Raw genomic sequence first — 16,008 nt, 5'->3', positions numbered from 1 at the left:
TTTACAATGGATTGTACATGTTTTCAACCAGTCATCATGGACCTCACCATGATCCATACATACATTGAAAATCTTCACAAACCAGTCAAAAACACAGTCACCCCTTATCTTTAATTCAGTTGCAGTACCTTCCACTCTAGCTTCTTTGCTACACTTCATCTTACTTAAAGCTTTCTTCTCCTTGTCTTTTCACCAAAGCACTTGCCATGAACATTTCACTTCAAGTAACTCCCTGACCCAGACACCCTACATCTACCACATTATCATAAAACATATTCAACAATCCTTCAGAGTGCTTACTCCATCTCCTCTTCACCTCTCAACAAACACATCTTCACCTGCAGGAATTACCTCTTTACTTCACCATCTTGAAACATTTTCATTATACTACCACCTTCAGTACACCCTCAGAACTACTGGCCCTGACCTGACCATGACTCATCTTCACTCCATTTTTTATCTTTTTTTAAGTCGAGATGGCAAGTATATCCTCAGCACCACTAGTCTTTGACCTGATCTGTATAGGTTGGGTAAAAGGCTATCGCTATAGCTTAACGCTTCTGGCCATTGACCAGAAATTTATGGATGGGTACAAAGGCCATCTTTATTACACCCCATCTTCACTTGTCCCTTCTCACTTTCACCACACATCGACACCTTTGATCTGATTTATAGAGGTAAAGTCAAAGGCCGTCTTCAGTATCTCATCTTTCATCTTGGCTCCATACTCAACACCACCAGCTATTAGCCTCGTGGGTCAGGCCAAAGGCCATCTTCATTTTACCCTCTACACCCTCCTCTTTATTACACACTCAACATCACTGTTCTCTGACCTCATTTTTACTGCAAACTCATTTTCACCTCAACCCACGGCTTTGCCACACCCTCAACATCAGTGGCCTTTGACATGAACATAACTCCACTCCACCTTTCTGTACACTATAACTTCACTGTGCCCATCGTCATCACACTTTCACCTTCACCAGACCCTCAACACCATCATCCTTTGACTTGACCCTAAGTGGTATCGTTGACACCACTGATGGTAAGTGGAGCTCAACCTATAAAGGTCAGGTTAAAGACTATCTTCCCCATGCCCTCACCTTCAGTACACTCTGATGCCACTGGCCTTTGACTTGTACATAGAGGCCATCTTCATTGACCTCTTTTCAGTAAACCTGAGGTATAAGGCTGATTTTTTAAAAGAAAGAAAGCAAGAATAATGTTTTTTCCTATTGAGGGAGACATTATAAAGACAAATGAAAAAAATTTCAAGGGTATTCTTTTTAAAATTTTTACATGTCAGTCTGTTAAACCTGCATGACAGTGACAATATGATATAAGTATTATACAGTTATCACAGAGCCAATCTTGGAGTTACATATAACATGTTTTTGAAATATAAATATTAATTTATTTGCAAAAATTTTATTTTCTAGATTGCTGTGTTGTCTCCAAAGGAAGAGGTAACAGAGAAGTGTTTTTGCATGAGGCTGTGGTCCTTAAGCAGCTTGGACATAATAGCCCATCAAAATTTATGTATATTTTGTAAACATATTTGATGCTTGTAAAACTTTAACTTTGGTGTGTGTGTATGTGTGTGGCAAATATACAGGTTGTCTCTCTTGTCTTTCTGTAGTAAGCAAGCTATTTAGACCAGCCTATCATACTTGTCAGATGCATTGGCTAGATATCTATTTTAAAACAGAAGCCTTTAGAAAGTGCATATGGTTGCCATAACTCTAAAGACAGATTTTCTAAGGCTCAACCAGTTAAGAAGCCGAAACTCAAAACTGATTGTCAGTTAGAACTCCCCCAAATGTGGTGTCTTTTCATTTGTGGCTCTGCTAGGTCACTGGCTTTTAGGCCATCCCAACTCCTCAAATTTATATCTTTTCAGCCTGTACTGATTCAAGACTGAAAACTGTCGAACTAGCAGAGTCATGAATGGTGAAACACCATGGCAGTGTTGGGGGCGTTTGCAAATGAAGATTTAACATACACTTAATACTTGCTGGGTATAAGGCAGCCAGTGATTCAGTACTTTTTTATAACAGAAAAGTGGGGGCATTGTAACTGATAAGTTACAGAAGTTTGAGTCTGTGAAGCCTGCATCTGTAAAGTTACAGAGCACTGTATTATAGCCAAAATAGGTTTTCATACTCTTTGTAATTTCTTTGCCCAAGATACTTACCAGTACTGTTATGATGTCTTTGAGATCATTTATTAATGATACTGACTTTTTAAATCTCAACAGATGTTAGGCAAGGTTTTGAAGCTGTGATTTGAAATCATCTTCACTTGTATCAGAAATGCTTATGTACAGCTTTTACAGATCTTTGTATCATCTCCCTTATGTTGTTGATTACAAAATCATGAGTTTATCTTGAATTTTAAGTTGCTGTCTTTACTGTGTATAGTACAAATCTCATTCCCCAGCCTCCCCATTTTATTTTCCATTTTCCATATACTATGCTTTTATATTCACATAACAATAAGGCAGAAGGAAATAGATTGATGGGAAATGATCAGACTGAAGACAATTGGAAAGTCTGGATATAGAGAAGGAGGTTTATTCGTTTAGGACAGCCTAGAAGCTTCTCTGGCTCCATCTCCCCCTTGATGGGAGCTCTTACATGGAACAAGGCAACAAAGATGTTTATTGACAGATGTGCACATTTTTTATGAAGCAATAGATATAGTTCATTTGTTTTTAAGCAAAATGTTGTTAGAACCATGAGGAATGTTGCTTAAGGAGTGGTTATTAGTAGTAAAAGAGTGTTATGGTATGTCTTCAGCCTGAATTTGTAGTATCTTTGAAACAGGAGTTTGACATGGAGTTAAGTTTTTATGTATGGGTCTTGGATCTGTCTTGCAATTTATTGTGCATTGGTGTTCACTTTTGTGTCTTTGATCTAGACTTGCATTTTTATTAGAATTACAGCCTCATAAAGCGACAGCCCACCAGGTGAGAGGAAAATAAATTCTGTGTGGAGTAGTTGTCATTGTCTTGCCTCTTATAATAGCAAATGCACCACAGAACACATGTTTAGCATTATCTGTTGGGACCAGGGCTACAGTCATTACAGTATTATTCCCCAACCTCAGGATAACTAGGAAATCCCATTCTGAAAGATATAAAATTCTAAACATTAGAATGAATTGTGAATATCTTTAATCTCTACCTGGATATCATATTTTTCCTAGGTAAGAAGGGCAGATAGATATGTGTCTTCATTTTTACTTTTGTTGGAATAGAGAACCTCAAAAGATTGAGAAAAGGACACTTCAAGATAGGGAAAAGTAAGTGCACCCATGTTTCATTTTTATTTTTGTAAATGTGTTCAGGCATACAGTAAGTTTGCTTATTTACTTTCTTCCATTAGACTTGAGAGACAGTAGTTTTAGGTGATCCTAGATAATTTCATTACATTAGCTAAGTCCTTTCAGCCTCCTGATAATTTTTGAAATATTCTCACCTTTAGTTTTTATCTTGCTTTTCCATTTACCTTCCAATGCATCATTTTCCTCCTTGTTGATAGCACTACAAATATCAGAGGACAACAATGTACGTAATAGTTGCTAAATGAAGTATATCTTGATTAACATTTAGACCATTTACATCTAGTTCTTTGCATGCTTAGATAAACTGTACTGATGCACTGCCTGGGCATGTGGCTGTCATATAGGCATGACAAGGTGACCCCTATTTATGTCACCCTATGGTTGATAGCTTTGTAAAATGCTCAACCCTGTAGGTCACCCGGATTTGATATTGAGCCATAATTCATTTGAAGCTCCAAGGGATATAGAGTTCTGAGGATGGGGAATTTAACAATATTTTAAATCTTTTTACTTTTAAGCATTTAGGTTAATTTGATAACTCAAGCTAGCACTAAGGTCCTGGTATTGTGGATGTTGCATGCTTGGGAAAGGACTGCTGTTGCCTGTCACATCTGAACTTATTTATTATAGTATCATATAAGTTTTTTTTTTTTTTTTTTTTTAATTTTCCAAAAGAAGGAACAGAGAATTGGGCCAGGTGAGGGTATTCCCTCAAAGGCCCAGTCCTCTGTTCTTAACGCTACCTCGCTAATGCGGGAAATGGCGAACAGTTTGAAAGAAAAAATAAGTTGAGGTACATTTTTTCTAATCATTTAAGTTTATTATGACTTTTGTTAGGATTTTTGTTTGCCTCCTGAATTGTAAGATTACATACAGTTTTTGAACAAGACTGCAAACTCTAGGATATTGCAGAATCAACCTTGACTGGGCTGCAAATGAATATTATATTGAAAAATTTCCTAATCACTTAACTATCAGCCCATATTTTATTGATGGCAATTAGTTTTTTCTGATGATTGTTGAATGTATGCAAATTGTTAATAGATTGACTTCACCTGCAAATAGATGGTCCTTGTCCATTCCTTACAAAAGAGTTGAATGCATTTCTTCAGGCTTTCATGAGAGCATGTAGAGAAAGAAGCTACTCAAGTAATCAGTGAATAAGAGGAAGTATTGTGTGTTTTTGATTAGTCTGTATTTTTCATTCAGTTTTTGGGTTTTGTTACTTCTGCAGACATTCAAGGCAGTTAGTTGATTGTTCCAGTTCAGCAGATTTGATATTCTCAAAATATGCACGTCTTTATGCATTAAATCTTCCTAATGTGAATGAAAACAGGGTTAATGATGATGGAGAGATAAGTTGGTAAATACATTTCTCAGAAAGAATATCACTTTAAATGATCAGGGCTGAAAATTTTGATAAAACCATTTAATAGATAGATGTGACTGATTTTCTTGCTCTGTAAGCTGTAGCCTTTAAGAAGAATGTCATGCAGAAATTGATACTGGATGTTGTCTTTATGAACATAAAAACTTTTGTATTATTCAAGCTCTGCCCTTTAATATGGTCTTTAGGAGCATTTTTATGAGTTTTGGATTTCTGGAATAGCATAGGATTACATAGACAAAATGTGGAAGTCTTTTATTTCAAGCCACAAATAAATGCATTTATAAAGTTTTTCTTTATCAAAGGAATGTGGAAACAAGTATTATAATGTAACTGTATTGTATATTATGTATTTAAGCATTCAACTTGAAGAATGAATATAGATTTTATAGATCATTTGGAAACTAACATATTCCTTACTACCACTAGATAAGTAAATAGGATTTTCCATTTTTTTTCGAATGCCGCTTGGGTGATAGCTAAAAAAATTCTTAGAACTGTAGTGCAATTGTATATTGGGTTGCAGATTGCAAACTCTTGAGATGGTTAAAAGGTGGTTGTGGGATTCAGGGGAAAGAAATTTTAAGGGAGATAGGATGCTGCCCAAGGAGGTCATTGATTATATCAGAAATGGACAACTGAAGTAATGTATACATTTGGCAGGAATAAGTGTATGTAATTTCACAGTTGTTTTGGTGAGGAGATTAGGAATAAATGTACAGAAGTCAAAAGTAAGTTAGAAAATTAAAGGGAATTCTTGAGATTGTTGTATAAGTAGAGATATGCTGAGGTTGGGTTATGTAAAGAAAGTTTTGAATGAACATTTGGAAAGGATTTACAGGATACAAAGAGATTTGATGTATTCCTTAAGAGAACTGTGAGTAGTTCATGGAACATCAGCTGTATAGTGTTAATGCTTTGCTCAACAGGCTGTTAAGGGTATTTGGCTTCTCTTGGTTTGATTGATTTGTGGTGTTTTAGAATGTGGTAAATAAGGTTTTTTTTTTATTTTTTCTAAGGCTTCTGCTATACGATAAAGAAGTAGTGATAATAGTTATTATCATTAAGACATAAGTTATTTTTATCCCTGTTGATGGGGAGAAAAAATGCTTCCCACGTATTCCCTGCCTGTCGTAGAAGGCGACTAAAAGGGGAGGGAGCGGGGGTTGGAAATCCTCCCCTCTCTTTTTTTTTTTTTTTTAATTTTCCAAAAGAAGGAACAGAGAAGGGGGCCAGATGAGGATATTTCCTCAAAGGCCCAGTCCTCTGTTCGTAACGCTACCTCGCTAACGCGGGAAATGGCAAATAGTAATATGAATTAGTTATTTTTATAAGATGAGTTTTCCTGTTATATTAGAATTTTATTTGATCCTGTACAATGGTTGAACATCAATTTCATGGAAATAGGAACAGTGCTTAGCAGTATTAAAGGAAATAGGTTCAATCCTCAGCAGTGTTACTTTGTACAGCTGTGCTAAAGGTATTTGCATATTAGATAGACCAGTGTCTATTTATAGGTTAAAACCACTAGGTGGTTGCATTTTACAACATGGTTATTGCTCAAACTGTTTAGGTTAACTATTGCAAAAGTGATAATGAAAAAAAAAAACATTTACGGGAATAGTCATAGAAACAGACCTTTCCTCAGAAAGGTTTTGATAAGGATTTATTTCTTGCATATCAGTTCTGGAAGGCCTTGTTTGACATTCTTTTTTTGTCAGAATTGCTGGATCCAAGGTATGGTATTTTCATCCACTATAAACAGAATAACATATTTCTCAAACACTATTTTATGAGGCTTCAACAATTATGGACTTATAAACAAATGTCCCCACAAATCTGGGCAACTGAACTTGTAACTTAAAGCTGCTTGTCATTATAAGCTGTGTGTAGAGATGAAGAGGTTGGGTGGTAGAATTATAAAGTTTTCAAGCATTTTTGTAGGGAAATTGTGGCAAGCTATCGGGCATTTATTTAAGGGTGATAGTTACTGTGCCATGTAAATGTTTCTTTCATGGCATAATTTCCCATCAGTCTGATGGCAAAGTTGTTTGTAGACATCAGGAAGATGTTTTAGATAATTCTACTGTTGGCTTCTCCTGACTTATGTTGTGATTTTTTCATGACTTGTTTATTGAATTAAATTAGCCATTAGAATCACAGTGGAAATGAAAATAGATATTTTCATGCTGTGTACAAATGTTTTCTAATTGTGATCGTGATGGGTCCTGTATTTGCATGTTGTCTGAAAAGTGTGCAACTCCTGTTGTTCTCAGAAGTTAGATGGATCATTTGCTGTTTACAAAAAAGCTTTAAGATTATAGTTGCCCTAAGAATGTCAATCATTGGGTAATCAAAAGCCTCATCAGGAATGTTATCCCTTGTGCTATCAGGTCTTATAGAAATAGCCAAGTTGATATTAGGCTTTTCATTTAAAAGTCAAGAAAAATGTAAGTGTATGTCCCACTTTGTGCAACATAATACAATTTCACAATAATTTAAGGATCCTATTTTTACTGCTCTCCTACTTTGTGCAAGAAAAATTCGCAATTATGTGAATGGCCAGGTTGGATGTGCAAATCTTGTATAACCAATGTAGGTTTGTGTTGATTCATGCAATGCAGATGGTGCACATAAGGCCTTGTGAGAGTGAGTGGTGCAGTGTGTGAGTAGCCATGTAAAGCAGCCTATGTGCTGCCTCACTCAATGTCATATTGTTCATTCTTGTGTACAGACCCTCACTGTTGCCTCTCATCTTGTAGTGTCTGGATTTGTCATTACTGTTTGGTATAGTGCAGTGTCTTCTGAATGACTTTCTAATGTATCTGCCTATGCCCATGTCTCTTGTTGATGTTACCTTACTGATTCTACCTAAATGTAAAATGGAATCAGAACCTTCCCATCACAACAAGGTCTACAAGCACCCACCACAGCCACATGCATTTCACAAGCAACTATGTGTCCCTGTTGATGCAGAGTATTCATGGAAGTAAACTCCAATTATTATTTCTTCTAATAAGGATTTTTTGTATGTACTTTTGTTTTTTTGGGGAATGATGTTCATACCAAATCCTGAAATGCATCCCCATTATATACATGTAACAAATGGCCCTCTTTATATGAAATTGTTTTATGCAAATGTTTTCTGGTTATTCAAATTTCTTTTGGAGCACAACCCCAGCATGAAGTGGGATGTAGGTGCATTTTATAGAAATGGTTTATTACTGTTCAAGATTGTGATTTACTGCAGAGAGACTTGACCTAACATGCTTTCAGATATATAGTTGATAAAGTTCAACTGAACCAAGTATGAAGCTAATGAAAATCGGACATTGTGGAATGAGTGGTTATGATTATCATCTCAAAAGGAAATTTTAGTTTAATGTAGAAGGGGACTTGGAGATTAACATAATGCCCTGCCAACTGTCAGTTCTCTACATTTAGAGAATAATGAGACAAATCACTCATTGGTTGATATTGAAATGACATATGTGAGATAGAAGTGTTCAAATAACACTTCTGCACAGGTGATGCAAATGTGGGTGATCCAGTATACTTGTGTTGGCATACACATGACACACATATGCGTCAGAAGCCTTAAGAATTCCCTAAAAATCCATTTTTAAGTTTATAGTACCTACGTCTAGATCTGCAGGCATGCAATATGATTTTTTCTTTCTTTTTTTTAAGTGCAATTATCTCAAAGTTCAGGAAGCCTGCTTCTTCCTCTTACCGTTCACTGGTACTGTAATGAATATCTATAGTGGTGATCAACAAACTCACTTTATAATGGTGGTGTTTGTACAGTAGAGGATTTTTTATTTTTGTATTTTGTATTTTGCAGAAGCTGTTGACTGAGTTTGGTAAAGTGTGTGAAAGAAGAAAGCTGAGAGTAAATGTGAATAAGAGCAAGGTTATTAGGTACAGTAGGGTTGAGGGACGTCAATTGGGAGGTAGGTTTGAATGGAGAAAAACTGGAGAAAGTGAAGTGTTTTAGATATCTGGGAGTGGATTTGGCAGCGGTTGGAACCATGGAAGCAGAAGTGATTCATAGGGTGGGGGAGGGGGCGAAAGTTCTGGGAGCATTGAAGAATGTGTGGAAGTTGAGAACATTATCTCAGAAAGCAAAATTGGGTATGTTTGAAGGAATAGTGGTTCCAACAATGTTATATGGTTGCGAGGCATGGGCTATGGATAGAGTTGTGCGGAGGAGGGTGGATGTGCTGGAAATGAGATGTTTGAGGACAATATGTGGTGTGAGGTGGTTTGATCAAGTAAGTAATAATAGGGTAAGAGAGATGTGTGGTAGTAAAAAGAGTGTGGTTGAGAGAGCAGAAGAGGGTGTTTTGAAATAGTTTTATCTCATGGAGAGAATGAGTGAGGGAAAGATTGACCAAGAGAGATATATGTGTCTGAGGTGGAGGAAACAAGGATAAGTGGGAGACCAAATTGGAGGTGGAAAGATGGAGTGAGAAAGATTTTGAGTGATCAGGGCCTAAACATGTAGGAGGGTGAAAGGCATGCAAGGAATAGAGTGAATTGGAACAATGTGGTATACCGGGGTTGATGTGTTGTCAGTGGATTGAACCAGGGCATGTGAAGCGTCTGGGGTAAACCATGGAAAGTTTTGTGAGGCCTGGATGTGGAAAGGGAGCTGTGGTTTCAGTGCATTATTGCATGACAGCTAGAGACTGAGTGTGAACGAATGGGGCCTTTGTTGTCTTTTTTCTAGCGCTACCTCGCGCACGTGAGGGGGAAGGGGTAGTTATTTCATGTGTGGTTGGGTGCGATGGGAATGAATAAAGGCAGACAGTATGTATTATGTACATGTGTATATATGTATATGTCTTTGTGTGTATATATATGTATACGTCAAGATGTATAGGTATGTATATTTGCGTGTGTGTACGTGTATGTTTATACATGTGTATGTAGGTGGGTTGGGCTATTCTTTTGTCTGTTTCCTTGCACTACCTCACTAACGTGGGAGACAGCGACAAAGCAAAATAACTAAATGAATGAATAAGTTAGTGAGAGGACAAGAGCAAGGGAAGGAGTAGCAGTACTCCTGAAACAGGAGTTGTGGAAGTATGTGATAGAATGTAAGAAAGTAAATTCTCGATTAATATGGGTAAAACTGAAAGTTGATGGAGAGAGATGGGTGATTATTGGTGCATATGCACCTGGGCATGAGAAGAAAGATCATGAGAGGCAAGTGTTTTGGGAGCAGCTGAATGAGTGTGTTAGTGGTTTTGATGCACGAGACCGGGTTATAGTGTTGAGTGATTTGAATGCAAAGGTGGCAGTTGAGGGAATAATTGGTATACATGGGGTGTTCAGTGTTGTAAATGGAAATGGTTTAAAAAGCGAGATATACATAAGTATACTTATGTAAGTAGGAGAGATGGCCAGAGAGCGTTATTGGATTACGTGTTAATTGACAGGCGCGCGAAAGAGAGACTTTTGGATGTTAATGTGCTGAGAGGTGCAACTGGTGGGATGTCTGATCATTATCTTGTGGAGGCTAAGGTGAAGATTTTTATGGGTTTTCAGAAAAGAAGAGTGATTGTTGGGGTGAAGAGGGTAGTGAGAGTAAGTGAGCTTGGGAAGGAGACTTGTGTGAGGAAGTACCAGGAGAGACTGAGTACAGAATGGAAAAAGGTGAGAACAATGGAAGTAAGGGGAGTGGGGGAGGAATGGGATGTATTTAGGGAATCAGTGATGGATTGCGCAAAAGATGCTTGTGGCATGAGAAGAGTGGGAGGTGGGTTGATTAGAAAGGGTAGTGAGTGGTGGGATGAAGAAGTAAGAGTATTAGTGAAAGAGAAGAGAGAGGCATTTGGACGATTTTTGCAGGGAAAAAATGAAATTGAGTGGGAGATGTATAAAAGAAAGAGACAGGAGGTCAAGAGAAAGGTGCAAGAGGTGAAAAAAAGGGCAAATGAGAGTTGGGGTGAGAGAGTATCATCAAATTTTAGGGAGAATAAAAAGATGTTCTGGAAGGAGGTAAATAAAGTGCGTAAGACAAGGGAGCAAATGGGAACTTCAGTGAAGGGCGCAAATGGGGAGGTGATAACAAGTAGTGGTGATGTGAGAAGGAGATGGAGTGAGTATTTTGAAGGTTTGTTGAATGTGTTTGATGATAGAGTGGCAGATATAGGGTGTTTTGGTCGAGGTGGTGTGCAAAGTGCGAGGGTTAGGGAAAATGAATTGGTAAACAGAGAAGAGGTAGTAAAAGCTTTGCGGAAGATGAAAGCCGGCAAGGCAGCAGGTTTGGATGGTATTGCAGTGGAATTTATTAAAAATGGGGGTGACTGTATTGTTGACTGGTTGGTAAGGTTATTTAATGTATGTATGACTCATGGTGAGGTGCCTGAGGATTGGCGGAATGCTTGCATAGTGCCATTGTACAAAGGCAAAGGGGATAAGAGTGAGTGCTCAAATTACAGAGGTATAAGTTTGTTGAGTATTCCTGGCAAATTATATGGGAGGGTGTTGATTGAGAGGGTGAAGGCATGTACAGAGCATCAGATTGGGGAAGAGCAGTGTGGTTTCAGAAGTGGTAGAGGATGTGTGGATCAGGTGTTTGCTTTGAAGAATGTATGTGAGAAATACTTAGAAAAGCAAATGGATTTGTATGTAGCATTTATGGATCTGGAGAAGGCATATGATAGAGTTGATAGAGATGCTCTGTGGAAGGTATTAAGAATATATGGTGTGGGAGGCAAGTTGTTAGAAGCAGTGAAAAGTTTTTATCGAGGATGTAAGGCATGTGTACGTGTAGGAAGAGAGGAAAGTGATTGGTTCTCAGTGAATGTAGGTTTGCGGCAGGGGTGTATGATGTCTCCATGGTTGTTTAATTTGTTTATGGATGGGGTTGTTAGGGAGGTGAATGCAAGAGTTTTGGAAAGAGGGGCAAGTATGAAGTCTGTTGGGGATGAGAGAGCTTGGGAAGTGAGTCAGTTGTTGTTTGCTGATGATACAGCGCTGGTGGCTGATTCATGTGAGAAACTGCAGAAGCTGGTAACTGAGTTTGGTAAAGTGTGTGAAAGAAGAAAGTTAAGAGTAAATGTGAATAAGAGCAAGGTTATTAGGTACAGTAGGGTTGAGGGTCAAGTCAATTGGGAGGTGAGTTTGAATGGAGAAAAACTGGAGGAAGTGAAGTGTTTTAGATATCTGGGAGTGGATCTGGCAGCGGATAGAACCATGGAAGCGGAAGTGGATCATAGTGTGGGGGAGGGGGCGAAAAATTCTGGGAGCCTTGAAGAATGTGTGGAAGTCGAGAACATTATCTCGGAAAGCAAAAATGGGTATGTTTGAAGGAATAGTGGTTCCAACAATGTTGTATGGTTGCGAGGCGTGGACTATGGATAGAGTTGTGCGCAGGAGGATGGATGTGCTGGAAATGAGATGTTTGAGGACAATGTGTGGTGTGAGGTGGTTTGATCGAGTAAGTAACGTAAGGGTAAGAGAGATGTGTGGAAATAAAAAGAGCATGGTTGAGAGAGCAGAAGAGGGTGTTTTGAAATGGTTTGGTCACATGGAGAGAATGAGTGAGGAAAGATTGACCAAGAGGATATATGTGTCGGAGGTGGAGGGAACGAGGAGAAGAGGGAGACCAAATTGGAGGTGGAAAGATGGAGTGAAAAAGATTTTGTGTGATCAGGGCCTGAACATGCAGGAGGGTGAAAGGAGGGCAAGGAATAGAATGAATTGGAGCGATGTGGTATACCGGGGTTGACGTGCTGTCAGTGGATTGAATCAAGGCATGTGAAGCGTCTGGGGTAAACCATGGAAAGCTGTGTAGGTATGTATATTTGCGTGTGTGGACGTATGTATATACATGTGTATGTGGGTGGGTTGGGCCATTTCTTTCGTCTGTTTCCTTGCGCTACCTCGTAAACGCGGGAGACAGCGGAAAAAAAAAAAAGTAATATTATAGCAGCAATCGTTTTCAAACAGATGCTTGTTGAGAAAACAATGTCGAACAGTATCACAAAATGATACTTATTATAAGCATTTAAGTGATGGTATACTTAATATGGTATACCATATTTCCTTAAATGTTGTATTGGTGATGCTGTTATAAGAATTTGTTTTTGGTGTATGTAGAATTATAGAATATATAGAATCAGGTTATAGAATCAGGTGTTTGCTTTGAAGAATGTATGTGAGAAATACTTAGAAAAGCAAATGGATTTGTATGTAGCATTTATGGATCTGGAGAAGGCATATGATAGAGTTGATAGAGATGCTCTGTGGAAGGTATTAAGAATATATGGTGTGGGAGGAAAGTTGTTAGAAGCAGTGAAAAGTTTTTATTGAGGATGTAAGGCATGTGTACGTGTAGGAAGAGAGGAAAGTGATTGGTTCTCAGTGAATGTAGGTTTGCGGCAGGGGTGTGTGATGTCTCCATGGTTGTTTAATTTGTTTATGGATGGGGTTGTTAGGGAGGTAAATGCAAGAGTTTTGGAAAGAGGGGCAAGTATGAAGTCTGTTGGGGATGAGAGAGCTTGGGAAGTGAGTCAGTTGTTGTTCGCTGATGATACAGCGCTGGTGGCTGATTCATGGTTTGATCGAGTAAGTAACGTAAGGGTAAGAGAGATGTGTGGAAATAAAAAGAGCGTGGTTGAGAGAGCAGAAGAGGGTGTTTTGAAGTGGTTTGGGCACATGGAGAGAATGAGTGAGGAAAGATTGACGAAGAGGATATATGTGTCGGAGGTGGAGGGAACGAGGAGAAGAGGGAGACCAAATTGGAGGTGGAAAGATGGAGTGAAAAAGATTTTGTGTGATCGGGGCCTGAACATGCAGGAGGGTGAAAGGAGGGCAAGGAATAGAGTGAATTGGAGCGATGTGGTATACCGGGGTTGACATGCTGTCAGTGGATTGAATCAAGGCATGTGAAGCGTCTGGGGTAAACCATGGAAAGCTGTGTAGGTATGTATATTTGCGTGTGTGGACGTATGTATATACATGTGTATGGGGGGGGTTGGGCCATTTCTTTCGTCTGTTTCCTTGCGCTACCTCGCAATGTGGTATATCTTCTTCGAACAGGTTTCAAGAAGGATCTAGACTTGCTGGAATGAATGGTAGGATGTATGACTAGAGTGGTGCTAAGGCTGACTGGTTTGGGCTGTGAATTAGATAGGATAAGATGGATCTTATTTATTTTATTTATTTATTCATTTATCTATATATCTATTTATGATTACCCAAGGACCCTTTCTTAGGATCTCCTTTCCTGAGGGTCCTGCCACCTAAGGCTGTGCTGCTTGCAGTAGCAGGGAAGTGATGAGAGAGTACTTACAATGAGACTGCCCTGCCACAAATAGGTGGCTCTTCACTCACAATGTGACCTCATGCAGGCAGAGCTTGATAACACCCGGAGGGAACTTATCAGTCTGTCTTAAAAGATGTTTCAATAATCTAACTGATTTGGTTAAGAATAGTCTTATTAAAACCAAGGTGTAAAGAACAGGGGATGTGAGTGGAAAGATGAATCATTGAAAATGAATAAAACATTACTTTTTCATCAATAGAATGATTGATTGTTAGATTTAATTGAGACTGTTTGTGGGAAGAATCAGACTGTTCAAAATAGGGTTGGATCAGTACTTGTGTGTTACGAATGATGCTTCACTGAGGTACCAATAGGTAGATATAAACTGGTCATTCCCTTCACAGCAAATGCCAGATACCCATTGATCATCTTTCAAGCGGAAGATGCATTGCCTAATTGTAAGCAGGCCACCCCATCAAGGATATGAACAATTACTTGATAGATGCATAATGCAGACTCTGGACAGTGGATCCTCATCGGCATAAGATGAATGAATATTTTTCAGTTTTGGTTGGTGTCTGTGTTATTTTACTTATAATGTATCTGCTGTGGAAGCAGTACAGACAAGATTCATGAGCTTTGCAGTTTACTTTTTCCATTCTGCTTCATGGATTTTGCCCTCTTGTTATCTTTCCATGGGCCATGTGTTCATGTTCATATTTTTGTTAGATGTCTGAATCAAATCAGATTTTTTCTATGAGATGCCTAATTATGTTGTGGCTGTTGGAGAGTTTATATCTGTTTGCTGTTTGCATATGTTTTGGGTGTCGAAAAATCATGTGCAGAAATTTTTCTTAATTTGGATAAATTTGTTCCTGCATTGTGATGGATTTTGAAGAAAACATAAGTCATCTCTAACTCTGGCTTGCATTAAGACTTGAAGTCCATCATCTTTGGCCTTGACCTTTTTGATGGTTAATCAGTCTCAGGCAGAGTTCATTCGCTCTAAAGTTGAGGAGGTCTGTTGTTTTTGTTTCTGAGTGTTGTCATGTTTGAAATAGTTGTTTGTGAGTTAGGAATTTTGTTAAGTGGTTGTGCTTGCCATATTTGGGTCCATGTGCTTTAACAAGACAGGACTGTCTGCTATGTATCCTTTGAAATCCTTGTGGATTTATTTTTTTTTTTCTTCAGAAGGCTATAAGTCATTTTAATAAGAGTATTGTGTATATATATATATTGTTGTGCAGCATTATTGACATTTTACTTCCCTCAGGTTGGCATTCTGACTCCCAAAGATACAGTGGAAGACAGATTATGTCCCTGGGCAACTTATGTGCTTCAGCCACCCAAGACTGAGGGATTAGCATACCAGCAACACTTTTGGAACCCACCACCAGAAGAGGTATGCATAATCTCTCTTGACTTTCTTTTTTGTTCTAGTTGAATGAAAGGGGGCAGTTGTCATACATATCCACATGAAAGGCGGCTAGGAGGACACTTGAACTCTAGATCAATCTCGCTGACAAATGTAATCAGGAAAGTATTGAAAAGGTAATCAGGAAGAAACAGTTGTATGGGTAATGATATTTTCAGTACATTTTTTATAAGTATGGCATAAATGAAATATATTTATGCAGCAGCTGTCTCTGGGAGACTTACATTCCTGTGTGCAAGTTCCACCCACTCATTTAATGCATAAACCCCACACCATCCTCTGTACATAATCTGGTTCCTGTGGTGGCCTCTTGATTCCTTGCAAGTTTGCTATTGTTGTAATATCATAGTGGCTTACAATATGAGCTAAAATTAAGGATTCATTGTGACATCACACTGGTGTCCAGTGTGAAGTATAGGTAAGAATTTGTTTTGACACCATGAAGATTTCAAAGAATCCCGCATTTTCTGTAATCTTCATTCCCGCTGTTGGTCAGTGTAAAATTAAGTGAAATACTTATAAAAATCAACACAACCTATGGAAGCCTCTGACTTCCCAGAA

At 38.4% G+C, this 16,008-nt stretch overlaps 1 protein-coding gene across 3 annotated transcripts in view; it reads left to right on the top strand.

Moving 5' to 3' along the window:
- AGBE (1,4-alpha-glucan-branching enzyme) overlaps nucleotides 1–16,008 on the top strand; it is an 81,829-nt gene that overhangs the window by 25,390 nt on the left and 40,431 nt on the right. For 2 of the 3 annotated variants that reach the window (XM_071675299.1, XM_071675298.1), the window contains exons 4-5: nucleotides 1,440–1,466; nucleotides 15,286–15,414. In XM_071675299.1, coding sequence (XP_071531400.1) covers nucleotides 1,440–1,466; nucleotides 15,286–15,414 — 156 coding nt within the window. The remainder of the gene's footprint in view (nucleotides 1–1,439; nucleotides 1,467–15,285; nucleotides 15,415–16,008) is intronic. The other variant, XM_071675300.1, reaches the window with a different exon arrangement.

Source organism: Panulirus ornatus, chromosome 20 (genome assembly GCF_036320965.1).
Source record: "Panulirus ornatus isolate Po-2019 chromosome 20, ASM3632096v1, whole genome shotgun sequence".
NCBI classification, from domain to species: Eukaryota; Metazoa; Arthropoda; class Malacostraca; order Decapoda; family Palinuridae; genus Panulirus; species Panulirus ornatus.
Note: the sequence above shows the minus strand (reverse complement) of the source record. Positions and strands in the feature narration are given on the sequence as shown.